Source organism: Toxotes jaculatrix, chromosome 11, assembly GCF_017976425.1.
Source record: "Toxotes jaculatrix isolate fToxJac2 chromosome 11, fToxJac2.pri, whole genome shotgun sequence".
Lineage (NCBI taxonomy): Eukaryota > Metazoa > Chordata > Actinopteri > Toxotidae > Toxotes > Toxotes jaculatrix.
Window position 1 is genome coordinate 9,824,721 of NC_054404.1, and position 12,394 is coordinate 9,837,114.

A 12,394-nucleotide genomic window follows, 5' to 3' on the forward strand; every position below is an offset into this window, starting at 1 on the left:
TCAGCGCTATGTAACAACTTGATTTCACCTCTGATACGTGCCTGCTGGGTGGGGTTCCTTTTCTGTTGACACCCCCCTATTGAGGATCATATGATGCTCTTGCGTTGCTTTGTAATGTTTTGCATATGGCTCCAGGGCGAGGGGCCAAACTCTGAGTTGAATGGTGTTTTTGTTCAACGTGGATCATCCCCGAAGAGAGCAAGCATGCACACGGCTGCCTCAAACAAGGCTGTCAAGATGTCTACGAAGGCCCCACGCCAGCACACCCCACCAGGCAGCTGCTGCCTGCCAGGCGCCCATCTACAAATAATCTACTGTGGGAGGAGGTGTCAGTCTGTTGTGTCAGGGTATACAGTGTATATTCAGTCCTGAGTGAAAAGTTCAAAAATATTACATAAAGAATTAGGTAATAACAAACATTTGAAAAGCGCGGAGAATATTTTTATTAAAAAAAAAAAAAATTTTAACTGAGACAGTTTTGAAACTTAAGCCCTATTCTGTGACTTCTGTGCATGCACAAGGGACCCTTGGCCCTTTGGGCTTCTGGACCTGTGCGGAGCCTGTGTTTGATGTGACTGTTAGTGTTTCTTGTTGGAAAATCAGTCAAATAACTACAAAGAGACACAGAACAATCGCAAAAAGACAGAAAATGGCCACAAAGAGATGCAACATGATTACAAAGAGATGAAAAGTGGCCACAAAGGGATGCAAAATGATTGCAAACAATGCCGCTGCGTCGGTCTGGTAAACATGTCAGTGGAGATTTTGATCACAGGTAATAACACTGTAAGAGATGATGTACTGGGTAGGATCTGCGTGCAAGAAATGCACATACTGTCAGAAATGTAATGACAGTTTTCTTCTGATGTGCAGCAATGTCCGGGGGCATTTAAGCAAAATTTAGGCAAAAATATTTCGCTTTTTGTGTTTTGTAATTGATGTTTTGCAATAGCTAGGTATTTGGCAACCTTCCTCAGTGCAAGATTAGTGACATGCTGCTTTGATATTACTGCAGGACACAAGGCATCATGATTTATCATTTCAAGTGAACAATACTTCTCCTTGTATTACAGAACAGCCAGTCAGATTTTGACAGCCCAGTGATCAGGTGGCATGTCAAACTTCATTAAGTGTGACTGTCATAGCTCCGGGGTCCATGTCATAAATTTCTAAGTGTTCTGTTCACACTTTTTGCTTTGATATTTTTAGTTCATCTCAATTTCCTGTGACAAATAAAATCTGTTTGACCACTTTTCACTGAAAGTCGCTATGTAAAATACTGGATGAAAAACCCCAAGTCATATGGCTTTACCCTTGTTGCAAATTGCTTACAGACAGTCAAGCTGACCGCAATCAGTTTGTATAAACAACATGAGAATATAGCTCATGCTACCGAGCCAATACAGAGTCTCACAGGCCTGGCTGCCGACACAAGTTATGTAAACGCTAAGGCGACAAGGCAGATCCAGAGAGGTGCCCGCTGGGGGACCAGGGCCATCATTGCCAACTCTGAACCTCTGAAGCCAGGCACTTCAGAGACGCCCCAACGTGCTGTTCTTTTACTTTAAAGGCAAAGGTGAAAGGCATAAAACTTTATTAAAGTACACTTTTGATGGCAGATTACGCCATCACGTCTGGCAGCGATTCTAAACTTTTGAAATGTTTCACCGAATGTAAATAGTTTTGTGCAAGTTTTTTAACAGAAAGAGAAAATGTGCTACTCAGCCTCAGAGACCAAAACTCAGCCTTCTGGAAATGAAAACTGAAGTTAATTTACTACACACTGTTGGGGACAAATTTCTAAGCTCCAGTATCACTTTAAGCCAGTGGTGTCTTTTCCTGGTCATCATAGCATGACCACTATCCTAATATAAAAGCAGTCATCTTCCCACAAGCCGCCAACTAAATCCTGAAACACTACCATGTTGAGTAAGGATACAGGCATTAGATGAACATAAACCAACAAACCCTTAAATTTTCTGTGGTTGGAAGAAACACCCCGCAGTGTTTCATCTCTGTATTATCTGTCAGTTTCATTCATTTCTGCTAGACGGAACCTTAAAGAAGTTTTCAGCAGGTTTCTGCCAGTGGGTTATAAATTTTAGACCCTGCTTTCAGTAGATTTTTTTTTCTCTCCAGGCACTTTTATTTTCCCACCTGCTGATTCAAGTGATTCTTTTTCATATGGATCTAAATGTAGACAACACCTGCCTGTATTCAGTCTGAAAGAGAGGGAATAGGGGCAGCTAACAGGTTAGTCAACAGGTGGGGTGGAACAACCCAACACAACCTGTTTTATAAAAACAGTGCATTGTGAGCAGAACAAAAAAAAAAAAACTCCAGGAACTGAAGAAAACGAAAACAGCACATAACTAATAAAAATGGGGAAACTAACTCTCAGCAGCCAAACACGTCTAAGTCCGTGAGTATCCTTTAAGTGTCTATAGGAACGTACTGTTGATTTATTACATGCGCAGATTCTTGAAGTCCCCTCTTTGGTAGCTACAGCGTTAATATTCCTGGAAAGCCCCACCTCCACTACCACCTTTTATGTTAATTTCAGCGTGATCTCTGCACGTACTGGGGGGGAGCAGTCGTGAGTTGTATCGTTTGGCCACTGCCTGCTGCTTAATGTCGATGAGGCTCTGGACAGTCACAACCTGCCGCTGAATCACCGTCGGGACTTGCTGTGAACGGCGTCGCGTCCGTATAATGTCGCCGCCGCTGAGGACGCGCAGCTGAATGTGAATAGTGGATCCAGCCGGTAGTCACAGAGGAGGTGAACGCACCTTGCATCCAGCCATGGGAGGTCAGATCACCAGAAATACCATCTACGGTAAGGGCATCTGGCATCACAAGGCAGGAGAGCATGTACATGACTCTTTATTACTGATGAACCCAGTGACATTACAATAGAAGTCGATGAAATCGAATTGGAAGCGTGCTTGTGCAGCCCCAAGCCTGTGTCCACAGAAACTGTAGGCGTCCTGGCTGCCTAAAATAAATGAGAAGTGAAAGTAGCTGATTTAGCCAAGTTTTACCACCTTCTGTAACTCACGACTGGCTCTGAAGAAAAGAGGATATGGACAGGAAATCGTGTTTTTCTAAATGTGATAACCCTCCACAGCAGCAAATTATAGAAACACCCCAGAGATGTAAGTTTCTCGGTCTTGTTCTGCTTCCCCCTGGAGCCTGTTTACAGTCTGTTATTATGATTAAAAGCTACCAAACTGGACAAACTGAATCAACCTGGTTGCCTACACATAACTTTTTAGCCCAGGCTTGTTATGTGTGTGTCTCTGCGGCCTACAGTTGAAAGTGATCACGCTCAGCATGTTGGGAAAACAGTGTCACAACTTTATGTGATGGTTGTATGTTACCACTCATATTGCTATCAACTGATCATATGTACACGTCTCAAACGATGGTAGTTAACAGGTGCATCGGACGTTTTTATTTTATCCATTTTTAAATCTCTGTTCATATAAATATTTCTTGCAACTTTCTGGCCAGACACAGTTTGGTGTTTGACTTCCTTAGTTTTCCACTGCAAACACATTTAAAGAAACTATTACCAAGTAGTTTTCATTTGCTTTCTGACAGTGATACATAATCATAACATGTACTGTAAAATTGAACCTAATCACTCTATTGTAAATGAAATGGGCTGAGCACTAAAAAACTTTAAAATAATTACATGAGTGTGATGATAAAGTGTTTTTGACACATAATTTTTGTATATTGATTTTTTTTTTTACTTTTTATTCTGACCACTTAAAAGTTTCCATGACAAAATTTGGTCTATTAAAACATTAGGGTATTGATTGTAGAGCCTTAACAGTTAGCTGATTAATAGTTTAGTTGATTGAGAAGATGAGTGAGCCACAATGTTTTATGATCACTTCATCGTTTCAGTCATTTTTCAAGAAATAATGCCAAACATTCTCTGGTTCCAACTTGTCCAGAGTGAAGATTTTCTGCTTTTTACTGGTTTTAATTACTGTAAATTTAATATATGTGGATTTTAGAGTGTTGGTGGACAATTTAACAGACAAAAAATAAATCAGCGAATCAAGAACAATAATCATCACATTATGTGCTGATGGAAAGAATCATTTGAAGCATCCCTAATTAAGATTAACTAGTATTTTATTAAGTTTTGTGGGATGCAGTGCTCAGTGCTGAATGTTAATGAGGTTTGGCCTCAGTGACTTTACATTGGCACAGATGTTCCCTTATAACTAAATGTCTTAATATCACATGAGCTGATTTTGATCATATTGTTTGGCTAGAAAGCAGATGCATATACAGTATAATGACATTTTGGTTTTAAGTTCTGATGATGTGAATGAGTGTACAGTACATGATCAGGCAACAGTAAACGTTTCTCATTTTCCAGATGGACACTGGCAAGTCCTCATAGTCCTTTTTCCACTTTCACTGTGAGGGGGCCACTGGTGTGAAATAACAGTATAGGTGCAGGCAGGGACGCTGCTAGAAATTCTTGGCCCTCTGACAAGAACTCAGTCAGGGCCCCAAAAATGTAAATATCTATAATCCCTGTCATGTGTCGGGGCCCCTGTCCAGCTCAAGGGCTCATGAATCATTCAGCTCTCGCCTCTCCACATTTGGCAAACCTGGATCATTGTATTACTGATGTTTAGGCATCACAGTATGACCTTGGAAGAGAGTTTTACCCATTTTTCAAGAGAGGTGATTCATTTTGTGTGTTTTAAATTATGTAGTATGGAGACCACTAGCTCTTGTTTACTCAATCAACAAAATTTGTATTTCAGTTTTGGCTTGTGTTATCTGTTCATTAAGGGAAAAAAAACAATCAGTATTGAAGATTTATTATTAAACATTCGAAGAGCTGCAACAATTAGGCACTAATCACACTGATCGGAAACTATTTTGAAAATTCTGTGGTTCTAGCTCCTCTTATGTGAATGGTTTTTTGTTTCTGTAGTCCTCTGTGACAGTAAATCTTTTGGTTTTGGACAGTTAGGCAGACAAAACAACATATTTGAAGACGTCACCTTGGGCTTTGGGAAATTGTTTTTGGGAAATTTTTTTCACTATTTTCTAGAGGAAAACGATTCATGGAGAAAACAGCCGAAAGATTCATTGATCGCCAGACCTAAACTTTACACTACATTGCATTGTACTATACATACACTGTACTGTACACTGTACTTTGTTTGCCTCATATTGACAGCGCACAAGTTATGACACATTTGTTAAAGTTAAAAACATACATGTCCTCTGGCTCCTTAGGCGTCTGTCTGCAAGTGCTAGTCTCCTTGATACTAACGTCACACCACATTAGGGCCTCTGTTGAGGGGATAAAACACAGAGGAGCGTAGGAGGCCAGGTGACACTGGCCAGGGCCACTCTTTGTCTCTGCACTGTTTGTCCTTTCCAATTAATGACAGCAAAGGCAGTCACATTGTGTGCGGTGGTGCATTAAGTAACATTATCCTTCCTTAAGCTGCTCATCTGACGTTTGTCATGGCACCTCTCTTTTATCACGGCAGGGCTCTGGTCACTGTTTACCCTGACATCTCCGTCAGGTTGCGTGACTTTTTAAACACACTTCTGCAACCACTGAATCGTCAGCACTTTTGGCTCTAACTGGGCTGTCATTTACAGTAAATCAAATGTGGTATTTTTATATATCCATTTATTTACTTATTTGACTTTATTTATGGGTTATACAGTCCTCTGTGTGCTCTGAATACTGTAAACCCATTTCAAGTTGCCTGGGATGTAAAAATAAAGTGGCTCCTGGAAAAAAAAAAAAAAGATGAGACAATTCAATTTTACAGCAGCAGAAATGATATTAATGTCGTGAGAATGGAAGAAGATATTGGATTCTCTGCTTAGATGGGAAAGCAGAAATGTTGCTACGGGGCGTGCAGAGGCCTGTGAGGTGTTGCTTCTGTTTTCAGAACTCACAGGAAATACTCTATTCAGTCTCGGGCCTGGTATTGATGGAGTACAATACTGTCCTATATTGTTTTTCTGAAGACATCACGTCTGACATGACATCATGGATGCAATATGGTTGAAGGATTTGTTATGACTTCATTTTAGACCACTGTTGTGCGCTGAGCACAATTCAGCATTGTTCTGCAGCGACAAGAGCATGTGAAGATCTTCACAAATACACTGTACTGAGCCCAGAACTCTTGGCAGAGCCTCTCTTATTGTGATTTAAAGGGAACGACTCTGTAGAAATTTGTGATGATGATGCCCAATGAAGAATATTCCAAGTTTAATACAATTTTCATGTCTTCATCCACAGCTCACACCTCTACCTCTGCCCTGGAATCAAAACAGTGTTGACCTTATAATGGACCTGGTGTCAGAAGTCAGCAGCCATATAATCAGTCATTGCCAATCCTGACAGTCTTAATTGATTTGTCTCCAGGGCACTTTATAAATCTCTTGACCCTCCAAGGTCACTCAATGGACAGCAAGAATAACTGTCTTTCAGCAAAGGCTCATATAGCCTACTTCTCTCACAGGCAAACACAAGCAGCTCCCACACAGTCTTCCAAATTTAGGTGTGAAAATACAGGCAGTTCTCAAGGACAAAGAAGTGTTAATTAGGCCTAAATTATTTATTTGGCTTCTGGTCTTAACAGATTGGCTAGTTTTAATGGTACTTTAAAACCCAAATGTCATTGTAGAGAGGACTAAAGTGTTGTAGGGCCGAAAACTATAAAAAATCACTTGATGAGATGATATTTGTTCAAGTCGAAATAACCCTGCCTTACATTTAATGAGAGCCTGGTGTCTGTGAGAAAATGCCTCCTCCACTAAACCACAGTGACCTTGACATTGCGCTTTGAAGAGAAATGTGGAAGCGAAAATGGGAGAGTCAGTCTGTGAAATCAGGCTCATAATGACTGAGAAAATTCTTTATCAGTCTAAAACCCAGAACGAGAGATGAGATGTGAAAAAAAGATGTTTGGCTCTGCTAGGAGTTGGTAGGTGGGAGCACTCATGATTCACATGGTCACATGGGAAAAAATGGAAAAAAAAAACTCTGCTACATGTTGAGTCAGATGTTCTCCTGTGGGTCTGCTCTTATTTTGCCATTTCCTCTTACCAGCAAAGCAACAATAAATACTATGAAATCTCATTTAGTAGCACTGATTTTGTATTTATGATTTTTTTCTTTTCTTTTTTTTCCATTCAGATAAGTTGGTGGTTAGTACTTGACTCTCAGGCCTAAATATTGTGATATTAATTGATATGGACTCTTTTTAACATGAGCCACAAATGGACATACCATGTAACAGCCGTGTCTTACTGTTATAAGAGTTGCTTTGTTTGCACCTTACATGTTAGCTTATCTGTTTTTTTCTTTATCCTCCACCTCCTGCTTCCTTTACTACTTTCTACTTACTATTGTACAAATGTGTTCCAGCACAGTAAGAAACTAACCACAAATGAAACACACACTCGTTTAACATTTGGCAAGATGTATAAAAACAAAAAGCTATGGGTGTGTTACTGGAAATGACCATTTACTGAAATTAGAGCATTTTATATGAACTTCTCCCAGCTGTATTGTTCTCCATAATTACATAACCATGGGAGCAATTCTGTCCTCCATTATGTCCTCTACTCCATCCAAGGACATTTTTGCATGTAATTTATCTTGTACATTGTCCGAGCCTACACAGTAGGTGTGTGGTTGTAATGTGCTACCTTGAGAAACTAGAAACAGAACACAAGAATTAGATTATTTTAATGGATTTTTACTTATTTCGATGTTACAGGAGCAGGTAAGATATGTGAGAGGAAATTACATGTGACATGATGTCAGTATATCATAAAAGGACGCCTGCGGTGGTAGAGACGTCTAATCTAATATTCTAAATCTAAAATTTGGGAATTTTCTGGAAATAGTGTCCCATTCTCGTCAGTAATGTATTTTCTGCTCCCCAAACTAATGAACCACTTTTCTCTCTCTACACAGATTCTCTGAATGGGCCATTTCCTGCAACGTCCCACCGATGCCACCACAAGCCCAAGCGCTGCCTGCCCATACAGCAATGTGGAAGCTTGTCCTCCTTCCCTCTGCTCTTCCACCCCAGCACGAAGGGCTCGCAGATCATCATGGACATGTCCCAGAGGACCGTCAAGAGACAAGCCAGCTTCTGTAATGCCATCACCTTCAGCAACAGACCTATCGCTGTGTATGAGCAAGTTCGACTGAAGGTAAACAAGACACTGCTGCGGGTTTAGGTTATTTTTTGTTTACCCAAACAGCAGTGTGGTTATTTTCACTGACAACAAGCTCAAGTTTCACTTTAAAAATGTATTGTTAGTTAAAGTTAACAAAGCACTGCCTTGATGCTCTATTGGTCCAAGCTGCGTCAGTTGAGATCCAGCAATTTTTTTCTTTGTAATTAAAATCAAAAGATTTCTGAGGCATTGATTTAAACTATTGTGACATGATGCAATGTGTAACAAATACTTAGGAAATACTCATAAAAGAAACACATGCAACGCAATAATAGTTTGTAAAACATTATGCTGCCACCATGGTTGCACCACCACCATTACTCATCTTTTTGGCTTCCATCAGTTCCTGTAGAAATCATTACTTCATTCCACCAATACAGTTCACCAATTTCTTGCATTCTAATGCCAAGATACTGTAGTATCTTCATAGACACTGAACTGTGCAGTAAAGAAGTGAGAAATTAGGATGCTAATTATGACTGTGATAATAAGTAAAGTCCTTACTCTCTCTCTTTCATTCTCTCTCAATGTGTTTTTATTTTTCTTCTCCCTCCCTTCCTCCCTCTCTTCATCCCCCTTATTCGCACGCCTGTTTTGATTTTCTCTCTTTTCTCTCTCTCTGCTCTTGTGTGGGCCAAAGTAGCAGCAGCTTAGAACGAGTTTCCACTTCACCTATCAGGCCATCTATGTCTCGAAAGTGAGAGAGCAGGGCAAGCATTGCCATGTGAGGAATACTGTTATCTTGCACAGTAAATGCAAAGTAAATAGAGGTTTGAAATAAGACAAAAATCGTTTGCAGGTGATAAACATACCAAGATAGCTTTAGTTTTAGTTTGCTTAAGACAAATATGTTGTTTTTTATCCACGCTAGCAGCTTGGAATTGTGGATGGCAATGTTGGTCCTGACTGAAGTATTTCAGCAATGATTGGATTGCCTTGAAATCTGGTTTAGACAGCATGTCTCCCTCAGGATGAACTGTAATAGCTTTGGTGAATCCTTAATGTTTTATCTAGCACTATCATCAGTGCTGAAAATTTTTAATTTGTCAAATACTTTGGTTTATGACCGAACACCTGCAAAATTAATGAATAAATGTCTGTTATCGTGGCTGTAATCTTAGACTTTTTATCTTTTAGTTCACACAGCACTGAGAAAGCCAAATGTACAGATTCATCTTAATATGATTATGTTAACTGATTAAAAATATGTTCTCTCCAGATTACTAAAAAGCAGTGCTGCTGGAGCGGTGCCCTGCGTCTTGGTTTTACAAGCAAGGACCCATCAAGGATCAACCCAGACACATTGCCCAAATACGCCTGCCCTGACCTGGTCTCCCAGAGTGGCTTCTGGGCGAAAGCTCTCCCGGAGGAGCTCTCCAATGAGGGAAATGTCATCTCCTTCTGGGTGGACAAGAAGGGCCGGGTGTTTTACCGAATCAACGACTCAAGCCCCATGCTGTTTTTCAGCGGGGTACACGTCTCTGAACCTCTGTGGGCTCTCATTGACGTCTACGGCCTCACCAGGGGGGTCCAGCTGCTAGGTGAGTAATTTGAACAAGGTTGTGTTTGAGAAATGGTGACTCAGTTTGCATCGTGAACTTAGCTTTAGTATGTGGCTTTCTTTTTTTTGTTTTTTGCACTGGATGACTTTTACTATCACGCTTTACCACTGGAAATTGTCTGCATCTGATGTTTTTTCACTGTGAGTGGTTAAAGGTGATGTTACATACAGCGGCCCTACTTTTCCCACACCCACCAAATAGCTCAGTGGAAAAAGATGGAGGGAGATTAGGTTGATTGTATAGTTACCACGGTCGTTAGTATCAAAGAAATTTCCCTAAAGGGGGAATTTCAGAATGTCTGAAATTCACTTTAACAAGTTCACCATGATGTTTAAAGGGTCATTACATCAAAGAAATTGGGAGCAAACAGGTCCTCTCCAATCATTAACAGAAGTTTTTCAACACTGAATAATCTGAAGAATGTTTGGATTGTAGCTTAAGATGCATTTATGAAACATATCGTGCTGAAAACAGCTGTCTCCAATTTTTGAAAACAAGACAAAACTATGTAAAATAGATAAATAGGAATCCTTGTGGATGCCTCAGTACTTATTTATAACCATTTCCAAGAATTGGGCTGCCTCTCTCCAAAAGAATAGAGGCTGTCAGCACTGTTAATAAAAATAGAAGAGGCTCCCATATTGTGTAGATAGTGCCATTTAACCTCATTTCTTGCGGTGTGTGTGACAACGAGAAGCGTGCTATCTTATGATGAGCTGTTTGGTATCCGGCGCCAGAGTGCGACTATCTGGGGTTCATTGGCCTTGTGGTGCAGACCAGCACACAGCTCTTGTCGAGGAACAAGAGGAGTGTGTTGGTCATCCCAAGAGGACAGACAAGAAGAGGGATGATGTCAGGTAGTGACATGTCTGGGGTGTTTTTTCCAAGACAATCAAACCAGTGGAATGTCTCACTCTTTTGATCCAAGTCTGAATTTGATTTCATGTGACATGCAATCACCCTGCAGTCACCACTAAGACAGATTCATGTGTTTAAATGAAAGTCATGTTCACCTAACTGCATGGCACAATGACTGAATTTTTCCATTTTAAAATTTAAAAAAAGATTTTCTGCAACTCTTAGTTTTACTTTCATGCAGTCTTTGCCTGAGAATGAGGCCAGCAGCCCTAAATCCCACTGTTTCTGATCTGGTTTTCCCACATTGATCACCTTCATCCACACATTGATGGTTTAAACTGAAAAGCCTCGGCCCTCAGTCCGCTGAAGGATCACTTTGCTATCAGCTTTCCTCTATAGCCAGAGAGCGTCACTACTTGAGAGCATGGTATATCTCAAAGGCCTGGTATTGTCTCAGCAGTTGGCTGCAGTTCAGCAGACACTTAGTCTCTGAAATATGGGCGGACACATCAAAGTCTGGTGTTGCAAACTGGCACATGTTCGTATTTTCCTTTAACAGAAGGGTGCATTTTGATTCTTAATGATGCTTACACAATGGTCTGAAATTAATGCTACACCAGCTGATAAATTTAGCCAAATTTCACCTGTTGTGGGCTTGTTATCACACAATCTGTCCAGGTGGGAGTTATAGATCTGCTGCAGCTGTGTGTGTGTGTTTTTTTTTCTTTTTTTAACACAAGACAAATGGAGCGAGGTGCTGTGAATAAGCTCTATGGAGTGTAGAGAATGGCTTGGTTAGGTGACCTTGATTTGGCTTTTGTGATAAATGTACAAGACAGTAAAAATATAAGAGAAAAGGAGTTGTGATAAACCTGTTGACTTGAGTAATACGCATTGCAGAGTCAGTGAGATAATGGGTTAAGAGTGTCATGTTTATTAAAGGAGCACTCAATTTTACAGAGGAAGATTATTATTATTATTTGTCACTAAGAATACGATTCTTCCTGTAAAACTGTTGTTTTATGCAGATCTTCTGTGGCTCTGCATTGAGCTTTTTTTCCACTGATTTAACACTGTGGTCTTTTTTTATTCCACACATTATTTTTTCTTATCAAAGCATGGTGCCTACATTACCCACAAGGAAACTTAACCGCCAACAATTTTGAGACTGAGTGTGTTATTCTAATTGCTGCATTATGCGTGTGATATCCAGCATTTGTGGAATTTGACCCATTCTAGGGACTACAAAACAGGCATAACTCTGTAATGAGCATAACTCTATATATTTCATCTGTTATATATTTCATTGATTAATTATAAAAGTGTCTCTTCTCATATGTCAGCATACATCAGTGTAACTGTCACAGTGTTTTCTGGTGAAACGCCACCTGAGTATAAACGTCTACTGAAGTCAGTGTTACAGATACAGTGCTTCATCATTTGCTAACTAGTTGTTGCTGTGATCCTTTCTAGATTGAACATATCTATAAAACCATAGCTTCTGAAATTAATTCGGAACCTGTGACAATGCTGCATCATTGTCTAAATCTTTTTCTCTGGTGTCATTCCTATGTTCCCAGGGTCTTATGTTCTCCAGCTCTATGTAGCACGTAATGGGAACCTGAAAAAGATGTTCCTCAGCACTGTATTCACTTAATATGACATGAGTCATGGAATCACCAAAGGTCAAAGCTTAATGCTTCCTAAAGTGA

The 12,394-nt window shown here is 40.1% G+C and overlaps 1 protein-coding gene across 1 annotated transcript in view; it reads left to right on the forward strand.

Annotated features, from left to right (window-relative positions):
* Positions 1-2,578: 2,578 nt before the first annotated feature.
* The window catches only part of LOC121189758 (E3 ubiquitin-protein ligase NEURL1-like), a 30,887-nt gene continuing 21,071 nt past the window's right edge, over positions 2,579-12,394 (forward strand). The window contains exons 1-3 of the mRNA XM_041050191.1: positions 2,579-2,836; positions 7,994-8,235; positions 9,482-9,803. Coding sequence (XP_040906125.1) covers positions 2,803-2,836; positions 7,994-8,235; positions 9,482-9,803 — 598 coding nt within the window. The 5' untranslated portion in view covers positions 2,579-2,802. The remainder of the gene's footprint in view (positions 2,837-7,993; positions 8,236-9,481; positions 9,804-12,394) is intronic.